At 36.2% G+C, this 24,468-nt stretch overlaps 2 protein-coding genes across 7 annotated transcripts in view; one reads left to right on the forward strand and one right to left on the reverse strand.

The window, feature by feature from the left end:
- HEPACAM2 (HEPACAM family member 2) overlaps positions 1-24,468 on the forward strand; it is a 46,313-nt gene that overhangs the window by 9,071 nt on the left and 12,774 nt on the right. For 5 of the 6 annotated variants that reach the window (XR_012011047.1, XM_072784179.1, XM_072784175.1 and 2 more), the window contains exons 2-4: positions 5,070-5,423; positions 8,769-9,053; positions 18,055-18,351. Coding sequence is in view for 5 of the 6 variants with exons in the window: in XM_072784175.1 (XP_072640276.1) it covers positions 5,070-5,423; positions 8,769-9,053; positions 18,055-18,351 (936 nt within the window). In the remaining variant the exon portion in view is untranslated. The remainder of the gene's footprint in view (positions 1-5,069; positions 5,424-8,768; positions 9,054-18,054; positions 18,352-24,468) is intronic. The other variant, XM_072784176.1, reaches the window with a different exon arrangement.
- Positions 9,829-24,468, reverse strand: part of LOC140609066 (uncharacterized) — a 308,391-nt gene continuing 293,751 nt past the window's right edge. Inside the window, exons 5-8 of the mRNA XM_072784185.1 lie at positions 14,381-14,506; positions 14,276-14,326; positions 14,108-14,158; positions 9,829-10,439 (exon numbers count right to left, since the gene is read on the reverse strand). Of these exons, the coding sequence (XP_072640286.1) occupies positions 10,422-10,439; positions 14,108-14,158; positions 14,276-14,326; positions 14,381-14,506 (246 nt within the window). The 3' untranslated portion in view covers positions 9,829-10,421. The remainder of the gene's footprint in view (positions 10,440-14,107; positions 14,159-14,275; positions 14,327-14,380; positions 14,507-24,468) is intronic.

The following is a 24,468-nucleotide window of genomic DNA, read 5'->3' on the forward strand; positions in this document are numbered from 1 at the left end:
TGAAAAATTCTCAAAATGAAGGTAATTTTTTTAAGTTAATACACTACTGTATGACAGCATAGCTTCATCACATCAATAGTGCAAAATACAGCAATGGCGAAAGAGTGTGTTCTTAAGATGTACAGAAGGTATCCAATTATCTGTTTATTCACTAAAGTTCACTACAAGTAAGGATTATATCATATCAATAGGTTCTTTCCTACAAAATGAAAATATTTTAGTAGCTGAGATAAGACACTGTATAAAGAAAATTACATTATTTGCTGATATTCTTATAACTTGCTATCTATAATTTATCTGATAAAATGGTATAGGCAATCTAAGGAAAAAGCTATTGTAATAGCTGCACTATCTCTGTCATATGTATATTTGAAAAACCACATATATTTGAAAAAATTAAATGATATGATTTCATATGATTTGATGTCATATATATTGAATGCATTCAGAGATATTGGTAGTGGTGTATTATTTAAGGCACAATGACATGACACAATTTCTAAAATAGCCCAAAGAACTAGTTCACACCCCGTAGACAATTATTATGACATATAAAATGTTATTTTCTTCTAAAATAGTTTCATTATTCCTGGGCTGCCATATTTGTATTGTATTTAACCATTTATTAAATAAAATTAGCTTCCCATAACTTCAGTCATAGACTCTCCAATTAGTTTTTTCATACTTAAGACTCAATATTCTGATTCAAGATCCCAAAGTCACCAACATTTTCTATTCTAGTTGTGCTAGCCCCCCATAGTAGTAAAGAGCCTCCCAACAATTTTCTGACTAATAAAATCTCAGTTATACTTTAAACTACAACTACAAAAAAAAAAAAAAAAGAGTAGATGAAAAACAGTTCTTCCCCTTTTCCAAAAAACAAAGCAAAATAAAAGGGGGAAAAAAAGACATAAATAAGGACTTCTGACTTTCCCAAACAAGAACTGATTGGTCAGAATTGCATTCAGGCGATCTATAACTACAACTCACTGTCAAAGTCAACTACCGAGTTTTAAGGCAGCAGCCATGCAGCTTTTTCCAGTGCATTCTCAAGACAATGATGTGGATTCCCACCATCCCTCACAGTTCCTGAGCAAAAAACCACAGAATTTCCACCTTACTAAAGGACATCCAGGGATTGTAATGTAAGCAGACCAAAACCTGAGAGTCAATACTTCAAAATTCTCTGGGCCCTCTCAATTAAAAATGGGTCCTTCACCTTCTAATGTAAGATAGCTGCTGCCCTGAGAAAAGCATCTAAGGATGTCAAGAACAAAATGTAAAGAGTAGGAAGACACTTAGACCTCATCTAATATTACCCTCCTTTCACGCATGAGAAAACTGAGGTCCAGAGAATTAAAATGACTTATCTAAGGCCATTTACCTGGCCAATTGCTATTTTATCCCTAGTGTGTAAACTTTTACTAAGACCTTGCATTTCAGCTGATTTTTAACTTTATCAAAGTGTCAAATACATAAATTTCTCTGCAAATTTAAAGATTAGGTTCCTAAAATCTCTTATTTCAAAGCAATTTGCAAGTGATGAATTTATGACTGAATGGTGAGAGTAGGACAAGGAAGTCCAAACCCAAGAGTGAACCATGAAACTTCATAAATACTTTCATATTCACTGGTATAAAAGGAGACAGCAACACACTTTATAAGTACAGTGAAAATTACATTTGATGTATCTCAGGTTACTGATCCTGGGTATTAAAAAAAATGTTTTTGTTTCTCACGTACCAGGATTATGTCAGGCACTTCCTACCCCCAACTTCAATGAAAAACATATAGATGTATGTTGTTTTGTACAGGTAACACATATGTTAAGAGGAATATTTTCCTTTTCTGGTCCCCCATCTAAATGCCCAGTGTCTTTCTCAATCTGTGACTTGAAGAACTTCACTTTCTTCTATTGGTCCCTATTTCACATATCACAGGCATTACTAGGTCTAGGTCCTAGATTTACTTTCTCTTTTTTTCTCTTAATGATTTCCTTGCAGAAACCACTACTCGTTTGCATAATCCACTTTACCTCCTCTTTAGAATTCCCAGCACCAGTTCCTTCTTTTTCTAATGATTCAAACTAGGGCCAACTACAAATCTAACATTCTTACACTTGCCAGAAAAGAAAACAGAAGTGAATCCTCATACCTTTGTAACTCCTTTGTTATGGACCAAATCACTAAAATGAATGTGCAGGTACAGCCCATTATCAGAAAAAAAAATTATAAAATCCATCACAAATACAGAGTCCAAGGAGACTATAAGGCACATATTCATTTTGCCCATAGAGTTACCTAATTCTCAATTCATATAGTCAGTCTCAGGTAAGCACCTGGGAGTTTCTTCTCCTACTCACTTCCTGTGATCTTCATCTTTGTGCTTTCTCCTAAGTTTTCTAACTTGTCTGCCAGATCCAGGTCTCACTCTCTACCAACAGCTAACTGAGGACCAAAATGATGGAAATCTTTACCCTCATCTCCACCCTGGGAAGTAAGAGAGAGATTTACTGTTGGTAGAATTTGGTTCCTCATAGTAGCAGACCTACCTCTTTTAGTTTCTCAAAAAAAATCATACACACAGACTTTTTTACCTTTCCTTTCCTAATATTGATGGCCTTTTTTTCCCTAAGATTTTATTTATTTATTTATTTATTTATTTATTTATTTATTTATTTATTTATTTAAGAGAGAGAGAGAGAGCGCGCGCACAAGCAGGAGGAGCTGCAGAGGGAGAGGGAGAAGCAGGCTCCTCACTGAGCAGGGAACCTACAGACATGGGGCTCCCTCCCAGGACCCTGAGATCATGACCTGAGGACCCTGGGATTATGACCTGAGCCGAAGGCAGACACTTAACTGACTGAGCCACCCAGACACCCCTATTGATGGCCTTTTATAACATCACTTAGATAAAGCTTAAAGACCTTCTTTCCAGTAGGGATGAAAAGGAAAAGCGATCAAAGAAAATAACCATTTTTATATGGGAAAATTGAAATTGTAAGATATCTGTATTTATGCCCAAATCTCTTTTCTTATCTAGGATTTTTATTCCATATTCAGCTTCATCAAGTTTTCTCTTTCTAGTGGATCATTTTAGTAGCTACAAACATAATGTTCAGCATCCATCCAAAGGAACAGAGAAGAAAGAAAAGAACATTTTGGGATGCCTAGGTGGCTCAACAGTTGAGCATCTGCCTTCGGCTCAGGGCGTGATCTTGGAGTCCCGGGATTGAGTCCCACATTAGGCTCCCTGCATGGAGCCTCCTTCACCCTCTGCCTATGTTTCTGCCTCTCTCTCTCTCTCTCTGTGTGTGTGTGTGTGTGTGTGTGTATGTGTCTCTCATGAATAAATAAATGAAGTTTAAAAAAAAGAAAAGAAAATTTTTCCAGTTCCCATTTACAACAAAACTCCCCAGAAGAATTGTCAATACTCACTGAATATAGTTTCTGTTCTTTCTTTTTTCCCTCACTGTTCAAAGTACTTCACATTTAAATTCCTGCCATTCTTTCCTTCACTATTTCAAATGTTCATATGCTGTCAGTAGTATATTGCTCCCTTTTAAAATGAAGGTATCAAAACACATAGCTTTTAATTTAGGATTCCAGCAACATGGTAGTCTGAACTAAGGAAGATCCTCTTCTTAATTGCAAATACTAGAAGTGCTAAATCAATTTTCAATATATGTATCATGGCTCAAGGTAAAAGTGTGGAAATCTCCAGGGGCCAGAGAATAAGAAGAAACCTGCATACATAGCAGTGACTACATGGGCCCAAACCACACAGGTAGGTAGGAGGCTGGAAGCCAAGGCCATGCTTTGAGCAGAGCTCCATGCCCTAAGGCCCCCCTGGCTCTCATTCTCTCTTAAACCCACATTAATCAGGCTTTCATCCCCAGTATATCTTTTCAATATTACCTCTTTGATGTCAAATGGGCACTCAAATGAACGTGTCCAAAATTAACTCCTACTCTGCCTCACAAAAATCTATTGTTCCCAGGCTTCCCCATGGTTAATTTCTTAGTTGGCATCCATTCTTCCAGTTGATCATGTTAACAACCTTGGAATCATTCTTGACTCTTCTTTGATTCTTGTATTTCACATGAGTGTGTCATCAAATCCTATTAGCATCTCAGCCTTTCTCATAATATCTTTACTACCACACTGGTCTATAGTACAAACATCTCTTGCCTACTTTACTGCAGTCACCTCCTCAGTGGTCTCCCTGCTCCTGCTTTTGTCCCTAAATTGTTCTATTCTCACAGTTGCTAGATTATACAAAAAAAAAAAAAAATGAAGAAGATTATATCCCTCTCTGCTCACAAAATTCCAGTTTCACCCCCATCTCACTCAGTGTAAAACTGCCAAAAGATTTGCCATGATCCTAAGATATTGCCTGATCTGTCCCCAGCCACCTTGCTGACCTCATGTCTTACCACTCTCTTCCCCCTCCTCCCCTCTGCTCCCTCTATTTCTGCCTCTTGCTATCCCTCAAACACGCCAACCAGATTCACGCTTCTGGGCAAGAATGACTGATCATGAATCCTAATGATCTAATGCCATTCTCCTTGGGATATTTCCATGTGACAAGCCTTTGGCTAAAGGGGAAAACTTCTAATAATGGACTAGTAAGCCATTGCAGAAGACTTTGGAGGGAGATTCTGAAGAGGAAGTAGCTTCTCAAGTGTTTCTAGAATCACAGAGTTTAATTAGGATACGATATGATTCAAACACAATTTCATAATTTTTAGAAGTTTCACTGGACTTTAGAACTAATAATCTTTCCCAGTTCTCCTTTTCCCATTATTCTTTAACAGTCATAGATAATAACTTCTGCTTTTCCTTTTCATCTTGACTTTAAAGAAGCCATTGAATCAACATAGTCTTTGGGTGGAGTTTTTAAAATACAGAAGGTTTCAGAGACAAATATTTACCTGTACAGGTCCTAGAATGGTCAGTACCTAGAAGCCTCTCTTTGCAAGCATTATCGCCAGATCAGATTCTGTCTTTATTGCCCCTTAGGTTGTGAAATGTGGCTCAGGGTCATTATGACTTTCCTTTCCTTCATAGCAGGTGCTTGCTCAGGGCTGAAAGTGGCAGTGCCCTCACACACCGTTCATGGCATCAGGGGTCAGGCCCTCTACCTTCCCGTGCACTATGGATTCCACACTCCAGCATCAGACATCCAGATCATATGGCTGTTTGAGAGAACCCACACGATGCCCAAATACTTACTGAGCTCCGTGAACAAGTCTGTGGTTCCTGATTTGGAATACCAACACAAGTTCACCATGATGCCACCCAATGCATCTCTGCTCATCAACCCACTGCAGTTCACCGATGAAGGCAATTACATTGTGAAGGTCAACATTCAGGGAAATGGAACTCTATCAGCTAGCCAGAAGATCCAAGTGACCGTTGATGGTGAGTCCACTATAAGTGACATGGGCAGCTGGGTAGCATGGCAATTAGTAACAGCTCAGGAGATTAAACTACCTGGGCTTTAGGTCCTGGCTCTGTAACTTTGGGCAGATTAACTAACCCAAAGCCTTAGTGTCTCATGGCACAAGTTACATTATCTATCTCATGAGGCTTTCTGAAGATTAAATAATACACACATGTAAAGTATATGCATAGTAAAAAAAAAAAGTATATGCATAGTGCCCAACTAAAGATAAGCAATAAGCAGAACTTATTATTTGTTTTCCTGGAAACCATCAAGGATAAAGTTGCTGATATAATAAGATGGAAGAAATTTTATTTTCTCAATATCAGAACATACCTTGGGAAGAGCCCTGTTTTTGTCACATGAATACTTTTATCTTGATACACCATTTGGGGGAGGATGAGACTTGCTCCAGGACTGTACTGAAGGAGCCATGGAAGTTGCTGGAAATGTCCTCTGGGGGAATATGGAGTCAGCTGAATTTCATACATTTAGTTTCCTTATTGAGGTATATAAGTAGCATTCCTGAAATATATTATGTCCAAATCCCAACGTCTGATTTTTCCCCTAAAGCCTATTTAACAGGTTACTACTTAAAATTTCCTCCAATTTAGCAGATACCAACTCCATTCCATCAGTTGCTCAGGGCAAAACTTTGCCATTACCATTGACCCTCTCTCACACCCCATCCAGTCCACAAGTTATCACTGTCAGCTTTACCTTCAAAATGCAGAGTTCAGGCACTTCTTTCCACTCCCTCTACTGCCCGTCTCAACCCTACCACCAGCTCTGGCCTGGACTATCCTTAATAGCCACCACCTGACCTCCCTGCTTCTACTCCTGCCTCCCGCAGCCTTAAATTCTGCGATTGCTTTCTATCCCATTTAGAATAAGAGCCAGAGTACTAACAATGTCCTACAAGGCCCCACATGATCCCTTTCAGCATACCCAGTATCTGTCTGACTCTGTTTCCTACCTCCCTTCCCCCTCACTCATTCTGTTCTGACCATACTGCCCTCCTAGCTTTTCCTACAACAGATCAAACACACTTATACCTCAGGGCCTTTGATTCAGTCTACCTAGACTCCTTTTCTCCTAGATAGTAGCATTGTTTCCTCCCCTATTTCCTTTAGGTCTCAGACAAAATGTCACTTTATCTACCAAAGTCTTCCTGATTGCCTTATAAAGTATAACCTCAATCCCCCAAACACAGAGAGAGAAAGAAAGAGAGAGAGAGAGAGATGGAGAGAGAGATTCCCCCAAACAGAAAGAGAGAGAGAGAGGGAAAAAAAAGAGAGTTACTATCTATCTTGAGTTCTGCTTTATTCTTTTCACAGCACTTATTTCCACCAAGGTGTCATATATTTTTATTTGATTATTTTTTCTCTCCCCCACCTAGAATAAGAGTTTCATGGGAGCAGGGACTTTGTATTGTTTACTGCTTTGTCCTCAGCACTTAAAAGCTGATGCTGGACTTTAGTAGGCATTCAGTGTGTGTGTGGAGTAAATGAGTAGACAGCAGAAAGACTGAGAGGAGCAGAGGCACAGGATGTGGAAGCAGATGCCTACACAGCAACTATGAAAAGAGAAAAGGAGAAAATGTTAATGAATTTCTCCCAGGTAGTATCCTACCTCTCCCCAAAACTAACTGGAACATTCCATTGCAGGTTAATATATCGTAAAATTGGATCTATTTGGGGAAATGCAACTAAAATGTTTTAATAGGGGTTTAGGGCCTATGCAAAATATCTTCCTGGGAAACTTCCACATGTGAGTCACACTGTTTAAGGCAGCCTATTCTGATTGGTTCTCCCCATAGAAGACCTTTGACATTACTTATTTGACTTATCTCATACCACATCTGTTTCTACACAGAGATATTTGAAACATAAGCTTTTCCTGTGTAATAAATGTACACAACTTATTTTTCTTTTTAAATCACAATAATATACACAAAAGCTACACATCCTTTGTTCTTGCCTGGGACTCTAAAGGATTAAATTGAATGGACAAGTTGATTATACCCATCTTAAGAAAAACTGGAGGCTTCAGAACTACTTAGGTCCCTTGCAAATTATTTCAATTTACTTTCTTCTTATTTTTCATTCTCTTCTATAGTCTCTGGGCTGAAGGACTGGATCTGTTTATTTCTCAATGCACCTATTTCCATGTGGGAAAATGTGTGCATGAGTCAAGAGGAATTTACCTACAGAGAAGCATCAACCCCAATTTAAATCTCGATAGGAAATTGAAATCTAAATATTGGAACCAATCATTTCTCACTTATATATCATCTCACCCTCTCTGAGTCCTGTGAAGATTCATAGAAGATTATTAAACATATATCTCTCCAAAATGCAGCAGAGAAACATTGCTAGATATAAAGCCCTCTTCATTTTATCACTGACTGCTGTGTAACTCTTTATCAAACAAAGCCAAGAACTTCAAAGATTAATGAAGTTTCCTGAAAATATTTGTGGATACTTATATAATTCCAACTATGACCCAATAATTTTACATTTAAGGCTCGGGGAAGAAATATTTACTCATTCATGGAAATTTGTTCATTTGACAGATAACATCATGTACCAGATTCATGACATAAAACTATTTTCCCATGACTTAAGTTCCAACAGAAATTACTACTGGATTTGTCTTTTATATCTCCAATGGGATAAAGCTGCAATAACACATTTTATCCTGTTTTGAAATTGAGTCAGTGTTGAAATGTTGACTGGTTTGGTTTGTAAAGTGACTAACATAATGTTGCATGGCAATTGAAACATATCACTAGTTCATTTATATAGAAAAAGAAATGTAAGTGGTGAAAATGTGATTATCTAAAACTTTCCCTTAATATTTCCTGAGTATAATATATATGAGCTATATATTTTACAGATGGTGGATAAAAATTTAGGTTCATCTAACCCAAACAGCTATTCTTGGGACATTAAAACAAATCAAGAGAGGGGAATACCATGTAAACTTTGCCCGTGAGCATATACCTTTATGGTGTGGGAGAAAGTACAATAAACAGGAAATAAGATAATACACTAACTGCATTATCTATAAACTAAAGGTTTTCATTAGAAAATCCTTGAAGAATACATTCTAGAATATAAACGATATTTTTATATTTTGTTATTTTGCATTTTCCATTAATTATTTTTTATTGATATTTAATTATTTTCTGAACTGTCTACATCTATAAAAATGTAAAATTTTAGAATCATTTCCCCAGGTTTGGTATGTGAAAGACCACACAGACTTGTATTATAATTCCATGGTAGCAAAAATCATTTCTATCTCTTTTGATATTGCAGATCCTGTCACAAAACCAGTGGTACAGACTCAGCCTTCCTCTGGAGCTGTGGAGTATGTGGGGAACATGACCCTGACATGCCTCGTGGAAGGAGGTACCCGGCTGGTTTATCAGTGGCTAAAAAACGAAAGGCCTGTCCACTCCAGCTCTACCACCTCTTTTTCTCTGCAAAACAATACCCTTCATATTGCTCCAGTGACCAAAGAAGACATAGGGAATTACAGTTGCCTGGTGAAGAATCCTGTCAGTGAGATGGAAAGTGACATCATTATGCCTACCATATATTGTAAGTTTTTAAAATATATATATTCATGACTTTTGTTCTGGGAAATTTACACAAGGGTGTTCACAGAGAATATCAACACAAACTCATTTGTTTTTACATTATTGTAGTACAGTATTAGTTGCAATTATGCTTCCTACACACTGTCTTTGTCATGAAATGTAACTAGTAGCACAATCCTATTTCTTGAAGAATAAGTTGAAATACCAGCCATGGGCCTTTTAGGATACATCTTCTGACTTGGTCAGTTGTGTGACCTTATATCCAGTGGAAAGTAGGAACCTCAATTTTGAACCCAGAACCATGCAAAGGCAGTAACCTTTCATTGAATCTTGAAACTAGAAGCTATTCTATAGTTAAACAGAAGTGAGAATATGTGCACAATAAAATGTATGAAATACAATGTCATAAATACCATAGGGAAGTGTGCAAAGGACCATAGTGGCTAGGAATAAGAGGGTCTGGGTTCAAATCTTACCTCTCTGTGCCTCAGTTTCTCCATCCATATAGTGGTGATAATACCATTATAATACCAGATAATACCTACTTCATAGAGTTACTGTGAGGAGTAAATCTGTTACTACATGTAAATTGCCCAGAACAGTGACTGACCCATAGTAAGTACTCTATAACTGTTTGCCATTATTATCACTATAATGTTATAAAGCTATGGAAATTCAGAGAAGGAAAACATTACTTCTTGCACTATTGCAGAAAGTAATATTTGAGATGAATCTTGAACAATGAGTATTATTGGGGCAAGTAGCAATGTCCAGAAAAACCATTTCAGGCAATAGGGACAGCAGGAACCCAAACACAAAGCAGAGGTCAAAGTTTAGGCCAATGGTCCAGTTTAGTTAGAGTGTAGGATACAGCAAGGGATGTGGTAGACTAGATGGTCAGATAGATATGTTTGAGGTGAATCATGGAGAACTTTAAACACCCAGCATTATGTGGTAAACAATGAGGAAAAATTGTTTTTTAAACAAAAGTTCAAATAAAAAAACGCCTAGTCTTTTATAAGCTAATACTTGTACACACATAGTCTAGGCTAAATCAAAAAATGTTTGTCAAGAGAGCACGTTTTCAAGATAGATCACAAACGTCATACAGATATAGAAATGGTATATTTAAGAGAGGGAAAAAGGGAAGTAATATTTATTTTATTAACCAACAATACAGAAAAGAAAAGTCACCAATTTTGAACTATATACAGTGATTAAATATATTTAAGAGCAATTTGAGAATATTTTGTTCTGAAAAGTAATCTTCCACATAAAAAAGACTTCATATGTTGTATAATTCATTTTTTGGTGTAGGGGAACCGAAGAGGATTAATTCCTAGTCCAACGTAGTCCAGAATTCATTGTCTCAGAGATGAACCATTCCCTTCATGTAGAAACAGAAGAAATTATATGAAAAAGTACCATAGAAGGAGGAAATTACAGTTTTTCACCAAGAAACACCAAAACATCACACACTGCAAGCAATTTACTTGAGATTTCTTACAGTCATTAATTACACTGTGTTTAACAATGTCATTATTTTTATAGCAGAATTTTTAGCTATATTTTTATAGTTTAATGTAATTTTATATTCAGATGACATTATGAAAATACTGCCTTAATGCACAGACTGAGAAACAGATTCACAAAGAGAGTATAAACTGTGTCTATCTGCATGACTAACATTGTATTGGAGTGAAATATTCAGATTTGGTGCAGTCTTTTTATAAGTGTAGTTATCTTCTTGACTGAATAAGTTTATTCTGACATGAATTAACACTTCCATTCAACTGCAAGTAGCACAAGACCTAAGCATTGAAGTTATTGAAACAGTGAAAAAAAAAAAATATGAGCAGGCAAAGTGAATCAAACCTAGGGCTATGTAGATACATCTTTACGTTATTCTTTATTACTTGGTCTAAATGGTTTATGTTCACATAGAAGGGACAAAATGCAAAACAAGGTATTAAAGCAGCCGGATATCATCTCCTGAATATTAAGCCAAAGGAACCATCATTCAGTATGGTGAGAGACAGCAGGAAGGGAGCTTGTGCTGGAGCATGCCTTATTAAGTGATGATCTTTTGTTTTAACAACATTAAATTCTAGTTAATATCATGTCATTTGGGGAATGCAGTGGAGAGCACAGTGGTTATGAGCCTGAGTTGAAAATTGAGACTGCCTGAGCTAAAGCCTTGGTTCTGCCTTTAGCAGTATATGCAAGAGACCCCCTTTTTGTGCATCAATGTCGTCATCTCCTTATCTCCACTGTCCTTGGTATAAGGTTCATGCCTGTCTCAAGAGGGCTGGGCAGGAGATCCCTGGGTGGCTCAGTGGTTTGGGGCCTGCCTTCAGCCCAGGGCGTGATCCTGGTGTTCTGGAATCGAGTCCCACATCGGGCTCCCTGCATGGAGCCTGCTTCTCCCTCTGCCTGTGTCTCTGCCTCTCTCTCTTTCTCTGTGTCTCTCATGAATAAATAAATAAAATCTTTAAAAAAAAAAAAAAGAGTGCTGGGGAGGATTAGGTGAGATTAATGAATAAAGAAGCCAGTGAATGGCACATAGGAAGAACTCAATGATCTTAGTTCTTCCCTCCCCCCTCCATACACCTTTTTTTTTTTCTTGCTTGCTTTTTTTCCTGTGAGCCAAATCTAGACTGATATAATTGGGAATATGGCAGCAAGAAATTATGGAGAGCCTGGATCATTTAGAAGATGCCTGCAAAATGAAAACTGAAAGAATGCCTTGAGAAGAACATTTTATTTCCCGAACACAATCAGTAGTTAACATACTTTATTTTGTTTACGTGAAAATACTTTCTTTACATGAATTCTTTTTTATATCTATGTGTCTCTCCATCTATTTGCCTATCTTTAAACTCTAGCCATAGATTTAAACAAAAAATTCCTGGGGGAAATTGCATGAACAAATACAGGTACATGAGAGTATCATTTGCATCTTTAAATATACTTTTATTTGGCTATATAGTTTATTTTAATTGGACAAAGTGAGAATAAGACTTTTCTCTCTTTCTTCCTTTCTCTTTATGTATTTCTTTTTTCTTTCTTTCTTTCTTTCATTCTTTCTTTCTTTCTTTCTTTCTTTTTAGAGAGAGAGCATGTATGCATGTGTGTGTGCACAAGAGGGAGGGGGAGGGGCAGAGGGACAGGGAGAGGGAGAATCTTAAGCAGACTCCATGCCTAGCGCAGAGCCTGGCTAGGGGCTCAGTGTCACAACCCCGAGAACATGACCTGAGCTGAAGGCAAGTTAAACACTTAACTGACTGAGCCACCTAGGCACCCCTAATTTTTCTTTTAACATGCACAAGTTCATGCCCCAATATCATTATTATCATAGAATGTGGTGATACACAGTATGTAAAGAATAAAAATGAGGGAAAAAACCATAATCACACCTATAAATGGTAGATAATATGAATGTTAAATGTTAAACCTTTAAATTCCTAAGTCTTTTTTCTGACCCAGTGTTATTTTAAAGAATGAAAATATCCTCATCTGAATAAATTCAGATTTCACAGAATATGTCTTCTATCATCTACTAAACATTTTTCTTTACATTCTTTTAGACATAGTCTATGGCAGTCTTACAGAGTCATGAGTAAAGACTAATGGTAGATAGTAGGAAGAAGAACATTTAGAAAATTTACAAATTTATGTTCCATTTACTCATTGTAAAGATGAATTATATAGACAGTTTAACAACGACTGTTACTCTTACGAAGTGGTAATTGTGAATATAGTATTAATTTACTTTCTTGACTATTTTTACATTCAAATGCAGAGCTCTTAGTCAACAATCTCATCTTACCTTCATTCATTCACTTATTCACTCATAGTTTATTTGATTCAAAAATCAAACATCATGGTCTGGTTTGTGCTAAACAATTATTTATCACATAGCATACAGAAGCATAACTCAGACTCATTAAGTTTTTTCAGACTCATTGATTTTTACATTTTTCATTCTATTGCTATTTTAGCCCTGTTGTTTGTTCTTGGTTTTGGTTTGGGTTTGGGTTTGGTTTAATTTGGGGTTATAATAATTAAATAAAATATATAATGTGAAAATTGGTCATTTATCCTATGATGTGGCATCAACATTTTTGCAATCTTTATCATTCTATACAAATTGAGCATTTGTGCCTTGGTTGATGTTCCCACTTCTCTTTCTTCACCTGGCAACACCCTCCTCTTCCTTCATAGTATCATCTTCTCCAGGAAGGCTTATCTACCCCTACCTTGTCTCAGCTCTTCAGTATGACTAAGAGGTTTGCTGTGCTCCTATATACCTTCTTCCCTAGTACTATCTGCACTAGAGTCTTTCTACTCATAAGCATCTCAACCCCAAATTGAAGCTCTGCATCATTCATTTTTGTATCCCTAGAGCAATACCTGACATGGATTAAGAGTTCAATACAGGTTTCTTGAACTTGACTAAAATGGAACAGATGATCTTCATATCCCTTTCAGATTCCAGTGTTACTTAATGATGCTATAGTGATGTTAAATTCCTATTATAAGATGACAGTTTCTTAATTATAGTACTTTGGCCTTTAGTTTTATTTCTTGTTTTTGTTTTAGTTTCTGCTCTTTAGCAGAGTTCCTCAATAAAAATGTCATATTCCAATATTCCTGCATGGAGGTCCACATCATAATTTAGAATTTCAGCATAAATCAACAATTCTGTTTTCCTAAGGCACTGTTTCTGTGATAGCTTCCTTCATGAAAGCAGGAATTATTTTTTTTTTATTTTGGCAGAAAAAGTTTAACAGAATCTATCAAGACTGGTCATGTATGTTTGAGGTTATGATGTCATAACCTAGTTATGGACTTGTTTGAAATATAACATCAAGTTGGTAATTCAGACAAATTCCTACTTATAATCCATGAAATGTATATGCCTTCTAGCTCCGTTGTAAATAATAACCCAGTAACCACTGCATTTTGTGTGCAACATATGGTACTGCTGCAGGGAAGTACTCTAAGTGATAAAAATTAAAGAAAAAAAAAAGGTCATTCACAGTAAATACTTACCATCTGCTCCCAAGCAGGGTGGCAAGCAGCATCATGATGGAAATTTCGGTACTGTTCCCGCCCAGCCATAAATTGTTAAAGAGAACAGATGATATGTGATTTTACAAGTCACATAGTAAACAGCCATTTCTGAGGCAAAGGGTTTATTTCAATTGGGAGTTTTCTTACCACAGGAAAGAAACTGGACCAAAATCCAAAGTTAAAGTAGAAACATCCTTCTGCTTTCATTTTTTTTTTTTTTTTTTTTTTTTTTTTTTTTTTTTACTTTTTTTTTGCTTTCATTTTTAATGTAAGAGGCCACACTAGTGAATCACTCCAAATGTCTTCAATTGGATTGCCCATTCTCATGAATAACGCGTTAGGCTGTACCTCAAAGTAAAAGAGGGTCCGACTGGATTGCTACAAAGGAAACATCATAGTGTAGTAAGAAAAAAAACATTGTAAGCAGTAGAGAGAGAGAAAGTAGAAAGAAAGGAAAGAAGGAGATAGATGTGTGTGAGAGGAAGCGAGAAGTATAGAAAATTGAAAGACCATATACTGAAATACAGATATTCAGTTCTTCAAATGGTAAAAATACAAGAGTTTTCTTTCCATCTTCGTGATTCTCTAAATTTCATGGTTTCCTGCAATGAACATGTATTTCTTACATAATCAGATAAAGTGTGTTACATTTTAAGAAATCATATCAGAAGCGAGGAACTTAAATGCTTCAAGGTGTTAGGCTCCAAGACCTGGAAAAAATGTTTCCCACAGAGGCTGGGAAAGTTTGAGGGATATTGAGGCTAACTCTGAAGAGCCAGATTTGCACATAATTAAGATGGAGGAGAAAAGTTTATGCCAATCATGAAACTCAACAAATAGGGAAGTAGCAAAATCAAAATATGCATACATATAGGGAAGATAAGCTAAGACTCCTTTCTTTAGAAGCACGTTTTATTTTTAACAAGAGCAATATTACTAACTTAGGTAATCAACCTTATTCACCAAGCGTGGCTGTGACTGTGGGCTTACTTTAAAAATTGAGCCCATTCTCCAAAATGGAAGAATTACTACTTTTGAGAATACTCCATTATGTTGCAGGGTCCTAAGGCAATTCCAATTGAGGAGTTCTCAAAAAGTTTTGAATAATGTCAGCAGACTGAAAAGAATATTACTTATTTTAATATGTATCAAATTATCAAGCAATTTGTTTTTATAGTCACATTCTGTAAATCCAGTGAAAGACAGAGACTTAAACTTAATGACTGTATTTTTATGACCACACTTCTCTTGTTTATCACTACTTGCAGAAAAGCTCTCTCAGACTTTAATTTTTGTGCACAGACTCAGATCTCTTGTTGTTCCAAAATTTAGTTGATTCCTTCTTTTGGTTTCCCACTATGTGAACCATAACTTGTACCTGGCAGTTGGTGGTCTTTGCTTCCTTAAATGTTCTGTCAGCTTCCGTCAATGCTGACAACTTGAAAGGACCCCGCTGCTCCCTGGGAGAACAGCCACAGAAATCATGTCTATGACACTCGGATTCCCTCCTGATGCCTAGAACACTATTTTGCACACAGTAACATCTCAGTATTGATTTTGGTTGAGTGAGTGAAAACAACTTTTCATTCCCATTATATAACCTACTGTTTAGTGGAATTCAGAATAAGAGGGTTCCAAGTAGCACACAACTCTGAAAGAGTGGTTTTCCCCAGAGAATGTATCATAGCCTGGAATGAGAGAGCCATATGACAGGGTTCTAGTACAGCTAATAAAGTGCTGGAAAGGGCATTCATTTCACTTTAATCTTCTACCTCCTGTTCTTGAATACTTCAAATTTGAAGGTACTAACTTCTATATTTGCCTTCTGAAATCAGGATCATCTCCTGTATACATATTAATGTAAATCTATAGGTTTCCTGTAGATGTTTGTGTCTTTAGGAAGCAAATATGTGTAATGTTCATGTTCCCTTGTTAAATATCATTTATTGTTTTGTATCTCAGTTTCTGTTTTATCTTAGGAAATGTGTTTCCACAATGGTAGATTAGTCAGAAAATGCTGACATAAAAGAGAACCACTCTGGGAAAAAATTTAAGGTTGGCTTGCCAGTATCCAAAATAGCTTCAGCATGGCATCAATTTTTCAAACGTATTTCAAAGGGAGAAAGAACTTTGGCAACCATTCCTGTGGTCAAACTTTTTATAGTAAAGGTGAGGAAAGTGAGACCTAAAAGTTTGAATGACTTCTGAAGAACACTTGACTAATTACTGACAAAATCAGGATTTAATGTAGTTATAACTGATAATGACTACTATGTAATCATTACATCATATTATTCCATATAATGAACGATGAATTCTCAGTACTTTTATTTTTTTATTTTTTTAAAGATTTTATTTATTTATTTATGAGAGACACACAGAGAAAGGCAGAGACATAGGCAGATGGAGAAGCAGACTCCCTGCAGGGAGCCTGATACAGGACTCCATCCCAGGACCCTGGGATCACAACTTAAGCCAAAGGTAGACACTCAACCACTGAACCACCCAGTGGTTCTCATCAGTACTTTAAAAAGAAAATCAGAACCTTTGAGATCAGGTTATTACTGAGCAAATAATCCATAGCCTTTTCCATTTTATTAATTCCTTGAGAGGAGGAACTGTATCTTACACATTTTTCACTCATATTAAGTATATTGTCTAATAGTATCTCTCAAACAAGAATTTTTTTATTTATTACTTGACTGAGTACAGAATTAATATATAATTAGACAATTTTATTGTAGAGCTAATACTATAGTTACACAATAAGGAACTATTCTAATATAGAAAATTATACCACATACATTTTGGGGGAGGTAATTAGAATGATCAAATGCATGTATTATAGAGTTCCAACTTTGCTATATAAAAGCTATGGACCATGGGAAAACTAATTTTTTAAATGTTTTTTCCTTCATCTTATAATGGAAATAATAGCATTTACCTCATGTGGTTGCTTTAAAGATTAAATGTGGTTGTCTGTGTAAGCACTTAAAGTGACTTCATATAGAAAGTAGCCAATTGATGTTGGTGATGATCAGTTGAAAACTGAACACAATCATGTCTAAATCTTAAATTTTTTAGAATATAAACCAGAATTTAGACTGAACAAGAAATATTTTATCTTACTGGGAAATTTTTTCAATCTGTCTTTATTTTCTGAAGAAAGCAATGGGAAATGTGTCTCCATCTGCAAGCAGTCTGGTGCCATAGACATAGCAAAATGCCACAAGAAAATTGCAGTAAGGAAAAACACCATGCGATATTCACAATTAAGTAGTTTATTAATGATTGATGAATATTTGTTAATGATAGTGAAGATGTATTTTTCCAAACATTCTAAGCTTAGTTTGCAGAGAGAAATTTTTAAAATTATTTAATTGTTAACGTGTCATGAAAATATGGGACACTGCTGTATCTATTAGCATAAACCTGTGCTCCATGTGAAACTATACATTCTATAAATATTTGTATGACCTACCCTAGAACTGAAAAGAAAAGCAGATAATACTCACAGTATGGAGAAAATAATGGCCATAATCTATTTCTAATATGCTTTCAAGTGCAATTTTGGTTTCAGAAAAATGATACTTGTCTAACATGATTGGAGATTTATCAATACATTAATTACTCAAAAGCTTAACACACAGTTAATAGTGTCTCTAAAATTATGTACTAAGTTTCAAGGCTTTCACTATCTCAGATAAGCTCAATCACATCTCAGATAATTTCCATTGTCATGGATATCAGAATAACACATTTTTAGGTCCTCATGATTTATTGGGAATCTAAATGAGGACCTGTTTGCCAAGGTTTAACATGAAGACTTTCATAGAAAATAAAATGCTGCCAAGCTTTCCCAAACTCTGTAACTGTGTTGTGATTATTTATGTCACCTCTTTATTTCTTTTTTTTAATTAATGCAGATGGACCTTATGGACTTCGAGTTAATTCTGACAAAGGGCTTAAAGTAGGAGAAGTGTTTACTGTTGATATTGGAGAGGCCATCTTGTTTTATTGCTCTGCTGATTCTTATCCCCCCAACACCTACTCCTGGATCCAGAGGACTGACAATACAACATATGTCATTAAGCACGGGCCTCACTTGGAAGTTGCATCAGAAAAAGTAGCCCAGAAGACAACTGATTATGTGTGCTGTGCTTACAACAATGTAACTGGACGGCGAGATGAAGCTCATTTCACAGTCATCATCACCTCTGTAGGTAAGTATGACATAAAAGGCGAGGATCCCAAGGAAATACAAACACAAGCTGTCCTAGCTCTATTTTACACTTATGTGAAAAGAAAACTATTGTGGATTGTTATAAGCTCTAAGAAACTCTTTCCTGAGTTAACTAATCCATGGCTTCTATGAGTCAAAGAAAGAAAACTCAAAACAAAATGGAGGGAGAATTCAATTGCTAACTCTGAGGGACTATGAAGAAAAAGACAATTCAATAAATGATTTCTAAATATGTGTTTGTATTTTCCTGATTTTAAAATCAGGAATATAATAGAAGCATGCTACTCATTTAAACTGGTTTATATCTGCTATTACATTAATTCAGGTGAATAAATCTCTATAAGTTGGAAATCTGGTTTTCCTACTATCTAATTTGACTCCTAACTGTCCTTCATGGACCTTCCTTCCTCTTTCATCATTTAAACACCTAAAATCTGGAAGTTCTCAACAGGAGTCTCAACATCTTGGAAACTACAACATTTTATAAGTCTGTGAACTTTGACATTCTCTAGAAATCATCTGATTTTTCGCAAAGCTCATCAATCCACAGAAAGTTAAATATCACTACCTAAAAATGTATTTCTGCCAAATTCCCATCCTTTTGAGCTTTCTCTTCTCTCTCTCCTGGACACAACTTTACACATAAAGACAAGCCAGTATCCACCTGGGGTACACCCAAGAGCAGGTTTGGACAGGGAGTGGTGTCTGGTGTTGCCTTTTAGTGGTGTAGCAACAAGTGTGCAAAAAGTACCACCCATCAATACTTTCTCTGTTGATCTCTTTCTCTATCTTTACAGCCCTTATGCCTAGATTAGGGCTCATAATATAGAAAGGGTCAATACATTTTGTTGAGTAGATGAAACAAGAAAATAATCCTTCCAATTCTTAGGCTAAATTTTTTAATATGTGGCCCTTGGGCCATGTGCATCAAAATCATCTGGATAGGCCTAATAATGTATTTTTATTAAGACCTCTCAGACCGATTGAGTCAGATCTTGAAGGTAGGATCTAGAAATCTGAATATTTAACATGCACAAGTATGATAATTATGTGTTTAAGTTTTTTTTCCCTCTATAGTCTTTTGAACTTATTAAAAAGCCACCAAGAATTCTTAAGACCATAACAAACTACAAATTGATGAAGAAATATATAGTGGATAGAATCCTTCCAGAATTCCTTAAAGTTGAGAGTATTCATATTTGTGAAATCATATGAATTTATATACTGGCACTCTGAGGTGCTTTTTTTATATGAAGAAAATATCACACTTTCTAGAAAAGTGCTATCTAGGGGCATCTGGGTGGCTCAGTTAAACATCTGCGTTTAGCTCAGGTCATAATTCCAGGGTCTTTGAATTGAGCCCTGTGTCAGGCTCCCTGCTTAGCCAGGAGCCTGCTACCCCTCTCCTTTTCCCTCTGCCCCCTATTCATGCTCAATTTCTCTCTCTCTCTCTCTCTCTCTCAAATAAATAAATTTTTTAAAAAAATTTTTAAAGAAAAGTGCTATCCAACAGAATTTTTTTCAATGAAGGAAATATTTGATATCTGCACTAGCCAGTATGGTAACCACTACCTTCATCTGGCTTTTGAACATTTAAATTTAGCTATGCAACTGTGGTACTGAATTTATTTTATTAATTATAACTTAAATAGCCATATGTGTCTGGTAGCTACCATATTGGACAGTGCAATTCTAGAATTTTTACTTGAATTATGTGTCATTTGGGCAATGGATATTTCCCTTATAGTTCCCCAAAGCATATATGTGTTTAGAGTGCTATAAATCAGAAACTCATTTATTCATTATTTAGCACCTGTTATGGGCCAAATACTGTGGTAAGCATTGAGAATGCCAATTTAAAAAAAAAAATCCCTGCTAACAAAATGACCACAACCTAATATGAATAGCAAGCATATAAACAGCTAAGGTGCATCCTTTGCTTTCTATTTTACTAAACTTTTAATATGCTTACCCAGATTTTTACCTCAGTAGATAACCAAAGCATAATTTTAAAGCAAGCTGTAATTAAGCATATGAAATCGTTTAATAGCAAACTGGTTGTCATCTTAGCCTTCTTCCTCATTCTCATTGCAAGTGAAAACATGACTACAATATGTAGTTGTATACTGCATTGAAAACTTTCACACTGCCTGAACTTTCTCCATTAATATTTAGCCAAAGTATTTTCATAATATCAGAAGCCCCCAATATTTGATTAAGATCTTATTACCAAAGCCCAAAGACAGCTACAGTCTTTATATCAAATAATTGCCTTTTGCAAAATATAAAAAAAAAAACCTGTTTGACCTGTACAAAGACCAGGTATTTGTTATTATAGTAAATAAGAAGAGCAGGTGCTTATTTTTCAGAGGGATTCAGAGTTGTCAACATTAGTGACCTCTTTTTGGTTTTTAGAGCTATTTTTCAACCCCCATATGTCCACAGAACTTTAACTCAGACGGCAGCAAATGGCAAAGTAAATGAGTAGTATTAATATGTTTTAAATATTTGATTTTTAAAAAAGTTTTCCAAATTAACAAATCTCTGCAATAAAGTGTATACTAACCTAAAGTGAAAAAATGAACATCATTTGTAGCTACCAATTGATCGCTAACTGACCATCCACTGTGATAAGCAATCTATGTTAAGATCAGTGGAAATGGGGCACCTGGGTAGCTCAATTGATTAAACATCTGTCTTCAGTTCAGGTCATGATCCCAGGGTCCTGGGATTGAGCCCCATGTCGTCTCTCCGCTCAGTGGGGAAATCTGCTCCTCCCTCTGCCTCTCTCCACCCCCCACCCACTCACTGGTGTGCTCTCTCTCTCTCTTTCAAATAAATAAATAAAATGTTTTTTTAAAAAAAGGATGGGTGGAGAATTCGAAATAATTTTGACGGATAAGATACTAGCCTCTGAAATATTTTCAGAACCAAGTTGTATTTGGTACAACCAGAGGCCAGTAGTAAAAAATAGATGATCTGCTTTGTTTTTACTGAGGCAAATAATGTGGCCAACCAGAAAGTCTCAGCAATGAGCCATAGAGGGCAACAAAGGAGTTAGAAATGACTCCAAGACCACAAATATGGAAAGGAAATAACAGGGTTAGGAAATAATCAAAAGTTTTATTAAGTTCTTTTAGTTGGAAAGAGGAAACCTGGAGAACATGATGATGGGCTCCATGTTTCTTGTCTGGGTAGGACTTGACTAGATGGTGCCTTCCACCTCATGGGCTATGATTCACATCTAATTTGAAATACTAATTGACCTTTCTGTCTCAGTGGAGGTACACTAAAGAAAACAGGAGCAATGCCCAAAGTTGCACAGCTAGTAAGTGATAAAATATCTGAATTCACATCCCTTGTTTTAATCACTATATAAACTGCCTCCCTTGACATTCTCGACTAAGAATATCAATAAGACTATGGTCTTTCTAAAAGATAGATCACAAAAAATAAAAATAAAAAAAATAGAAAATAGATCACATATACAGGATAGTGCGCATTTTCTCATTCCCTTAACTAATTTTGTGCCATATAAAAAGAGATACTCTAGTTTGTTCATGGCATGTGTATGCTTCATATTAATGAGAAATTATGAAAACCTGTGACTGAAAATCATATCTAGAATATAAGTTTCAAGGGAAGAATAGTAATTAGAATAATAAATTACTTGGGGATCCCTGGGTGGCTCAGCGGTTTAGTGCCTGCCCTTGGCCCAGGGCGTGATCCTGGAGTCTCAGGATTGAGTTCCGCATCAGGCTCCATGCATGTAGTCTGCTTCTCCTTCTGCCTGTGTGTCTGCCTCTCTCTCTCTCTCTTTCTCTCTCTCTCTCTCTGTCTCTCATGAATAAATAAATAAAATCTTTTTAAAAAATGAAAATAAAAAAATAAAATTACCACTTGTATTTTGAAAAAAATCAATGATTTTTTTTGATTAAGGACTTCTTTAGAATGAAGATGTTTATGATCAAAATTCAAGTGTTCTAAATTTAATGAAGACATTTAATGAAGACATTCAAATATATAAATTACTGGAGTTCCTAAGAGCCATGTGGCTGTAGTTTGAGATTCAGATATAACAGAAATGTCTCAAATTTGCATGTGATCCTGAAAAGTTTATCATTTTTGTATTTATTTCTATTGTACATATTTTCATATAGAAGGAAAAAAAGGATCCAAAACAGTAAAATGAATTGACTGATTTCTTCTGTCTAGAAATTTCTCATGTTAAGATCTTAAGGAGATGTGTTTCACTTTGGGCCACTGGAGAAAATGGCTGAGAAAGAACTACAACCCTGACATCCATACAGCTACCATAATCAGCAAACAGATTGGATGAGAGAGATCTCAGAACTCCATTCTGATCTAGGAATAGACATGCAGACTGGGAGCATATGGCTGTCCTGTTCTGGGTGCAGTCTCTCAAACAGCAGGGCTGTGATACCATGGATACCACACCTCTTGCCCATATTTGCACTTAATATGTTATTTCATTTTATGTGTTTGCCTAAGGAGGGGGCAAATAGCATTTGCACTAGGGCTTTGGTAAATGAGTCAGTCACATTTAAATAATGAAGAGAATGGTATGCTATAAGCTGAACAGTAGAAAACTCTCTGGAAGAAAAAATGAGGCTCCTGTGAGTGTCCAGAACTGCATTCAGAATTCCTGTACATTCTCTGTAGCAATAGAATCAGAATTTCCCTGCTGCCTTATTTTCAAGTTGGGGTCTGGAAGTCCATCTCTCTAAAACACACTTGCCTGGAGCTGAGACTGTAGCAACTGTGCCCCCCCTTGGTTTGATCCTTGACATATTTGGAATTTTTTATTTTATGAAAGGGAGCAAATTTCATGTTCTGGGACAGAGAATCTTGAGAGGAGAGACTCAGGATGCTCTAGAGAAGAAGGGGGCCTACAGGGAAGATCATTTGTTTTGAGAATAAGTACTATCCCTATTCCTCATTCTCCAGGAAAATGATGGTTGGCCTTCGCTATAGCAAAGGTTTTGGGGTACAGACACTGGTCACTACAGGGTAATTCTCCAATGTAGGACTAACAGGGGCCAATCTTGAGAGGGAAAAACAACTGAGACTATACCAAAATGTCTTTCTGCAATTTTTCTCATGGTAAACACATAGCAGAAACCTGACAAGAATAAATTAGAATTCAATACTTTTGTGAGGGCTTAGGGGAATTTTGGTGAAGGCAGTCTGTCAAGAAGTGAGAGAGCTGAAACACATCAAGTATGGTGTTAGAAAAGATTAGAGGGAAAGCCAAATATATAGGAGCCTACCTGCATTACAAAACCATTCTTTGACTATGGAAAAAAATTAGGACTATGTTCCAGTCTTAGTTCTATGACTTATTGACTATGGCAAATATTGTAGTTTCTCTGAGACTATTTCTTTGCCTATATATGCTAATAATTATTACTTCAAGTACTTCTCATTCTAATGGTGAAGTTACATTCTTGCATGCATCAGCTCTTTGCCGGGTACTTCCGTGATCCTGAAGCTTGACAGTTAGTTTAATATGCAGATTGGACATGTTATATTTAAATAAGACATCTTCTTGCCTCTCCTTCATTTTTAACTTTTTGTTCCTTTTAATTTGTTTCCTAAAATGATTGAATTTGCATATTCTATCCTACAGAGGATCCCACTTGTTACTTTTACCATCGCTTCCTAATCTCTTTTATCTCTTTAATTAATTAACTTATTTATTTTTAAGTAATCTCCACATCTAAGATGAGGCTCAAAACCATGATCCTGAGATCAAGAGTTCCAGGCTCCACCAACTGAGCCAGCTAGGCACTTCTACTTCCTTATCTCTTCAGACTCCTTCCTTATTGCTCTCTTGCCTCTTTTCCCCCTTGGCCCCTGTTAGCCCTACATCGTGTATCCCGCAGTCTTAGCTTTCTCATCTTTTATATGGAACTTATTCTCATATTTTGGAGGCCAGTGGAAGTGGTAAGCAGTGCACGTATTAGTTTTGGTTAACTTTTTTTAATCTTCAAAGTCTAAGAGACAAAGAAAAATGTACAACTAACAAGTAACTAGACAAGAAAAGAGGAATAAAATGAAATCCTGATTAATCCAA

This window comes from Canis lupus, chromosome 18, assembly GCF_048164855.1.
Source record: "Canis lupus baileyi chromosome 18, mCanLup2.hap1, whole genome shotgun sequence".
NCBI lineage: Eukaryota > Metazoa > Chordata > Mammalia > Carnivora > Canidae > Canis > Canis lupus.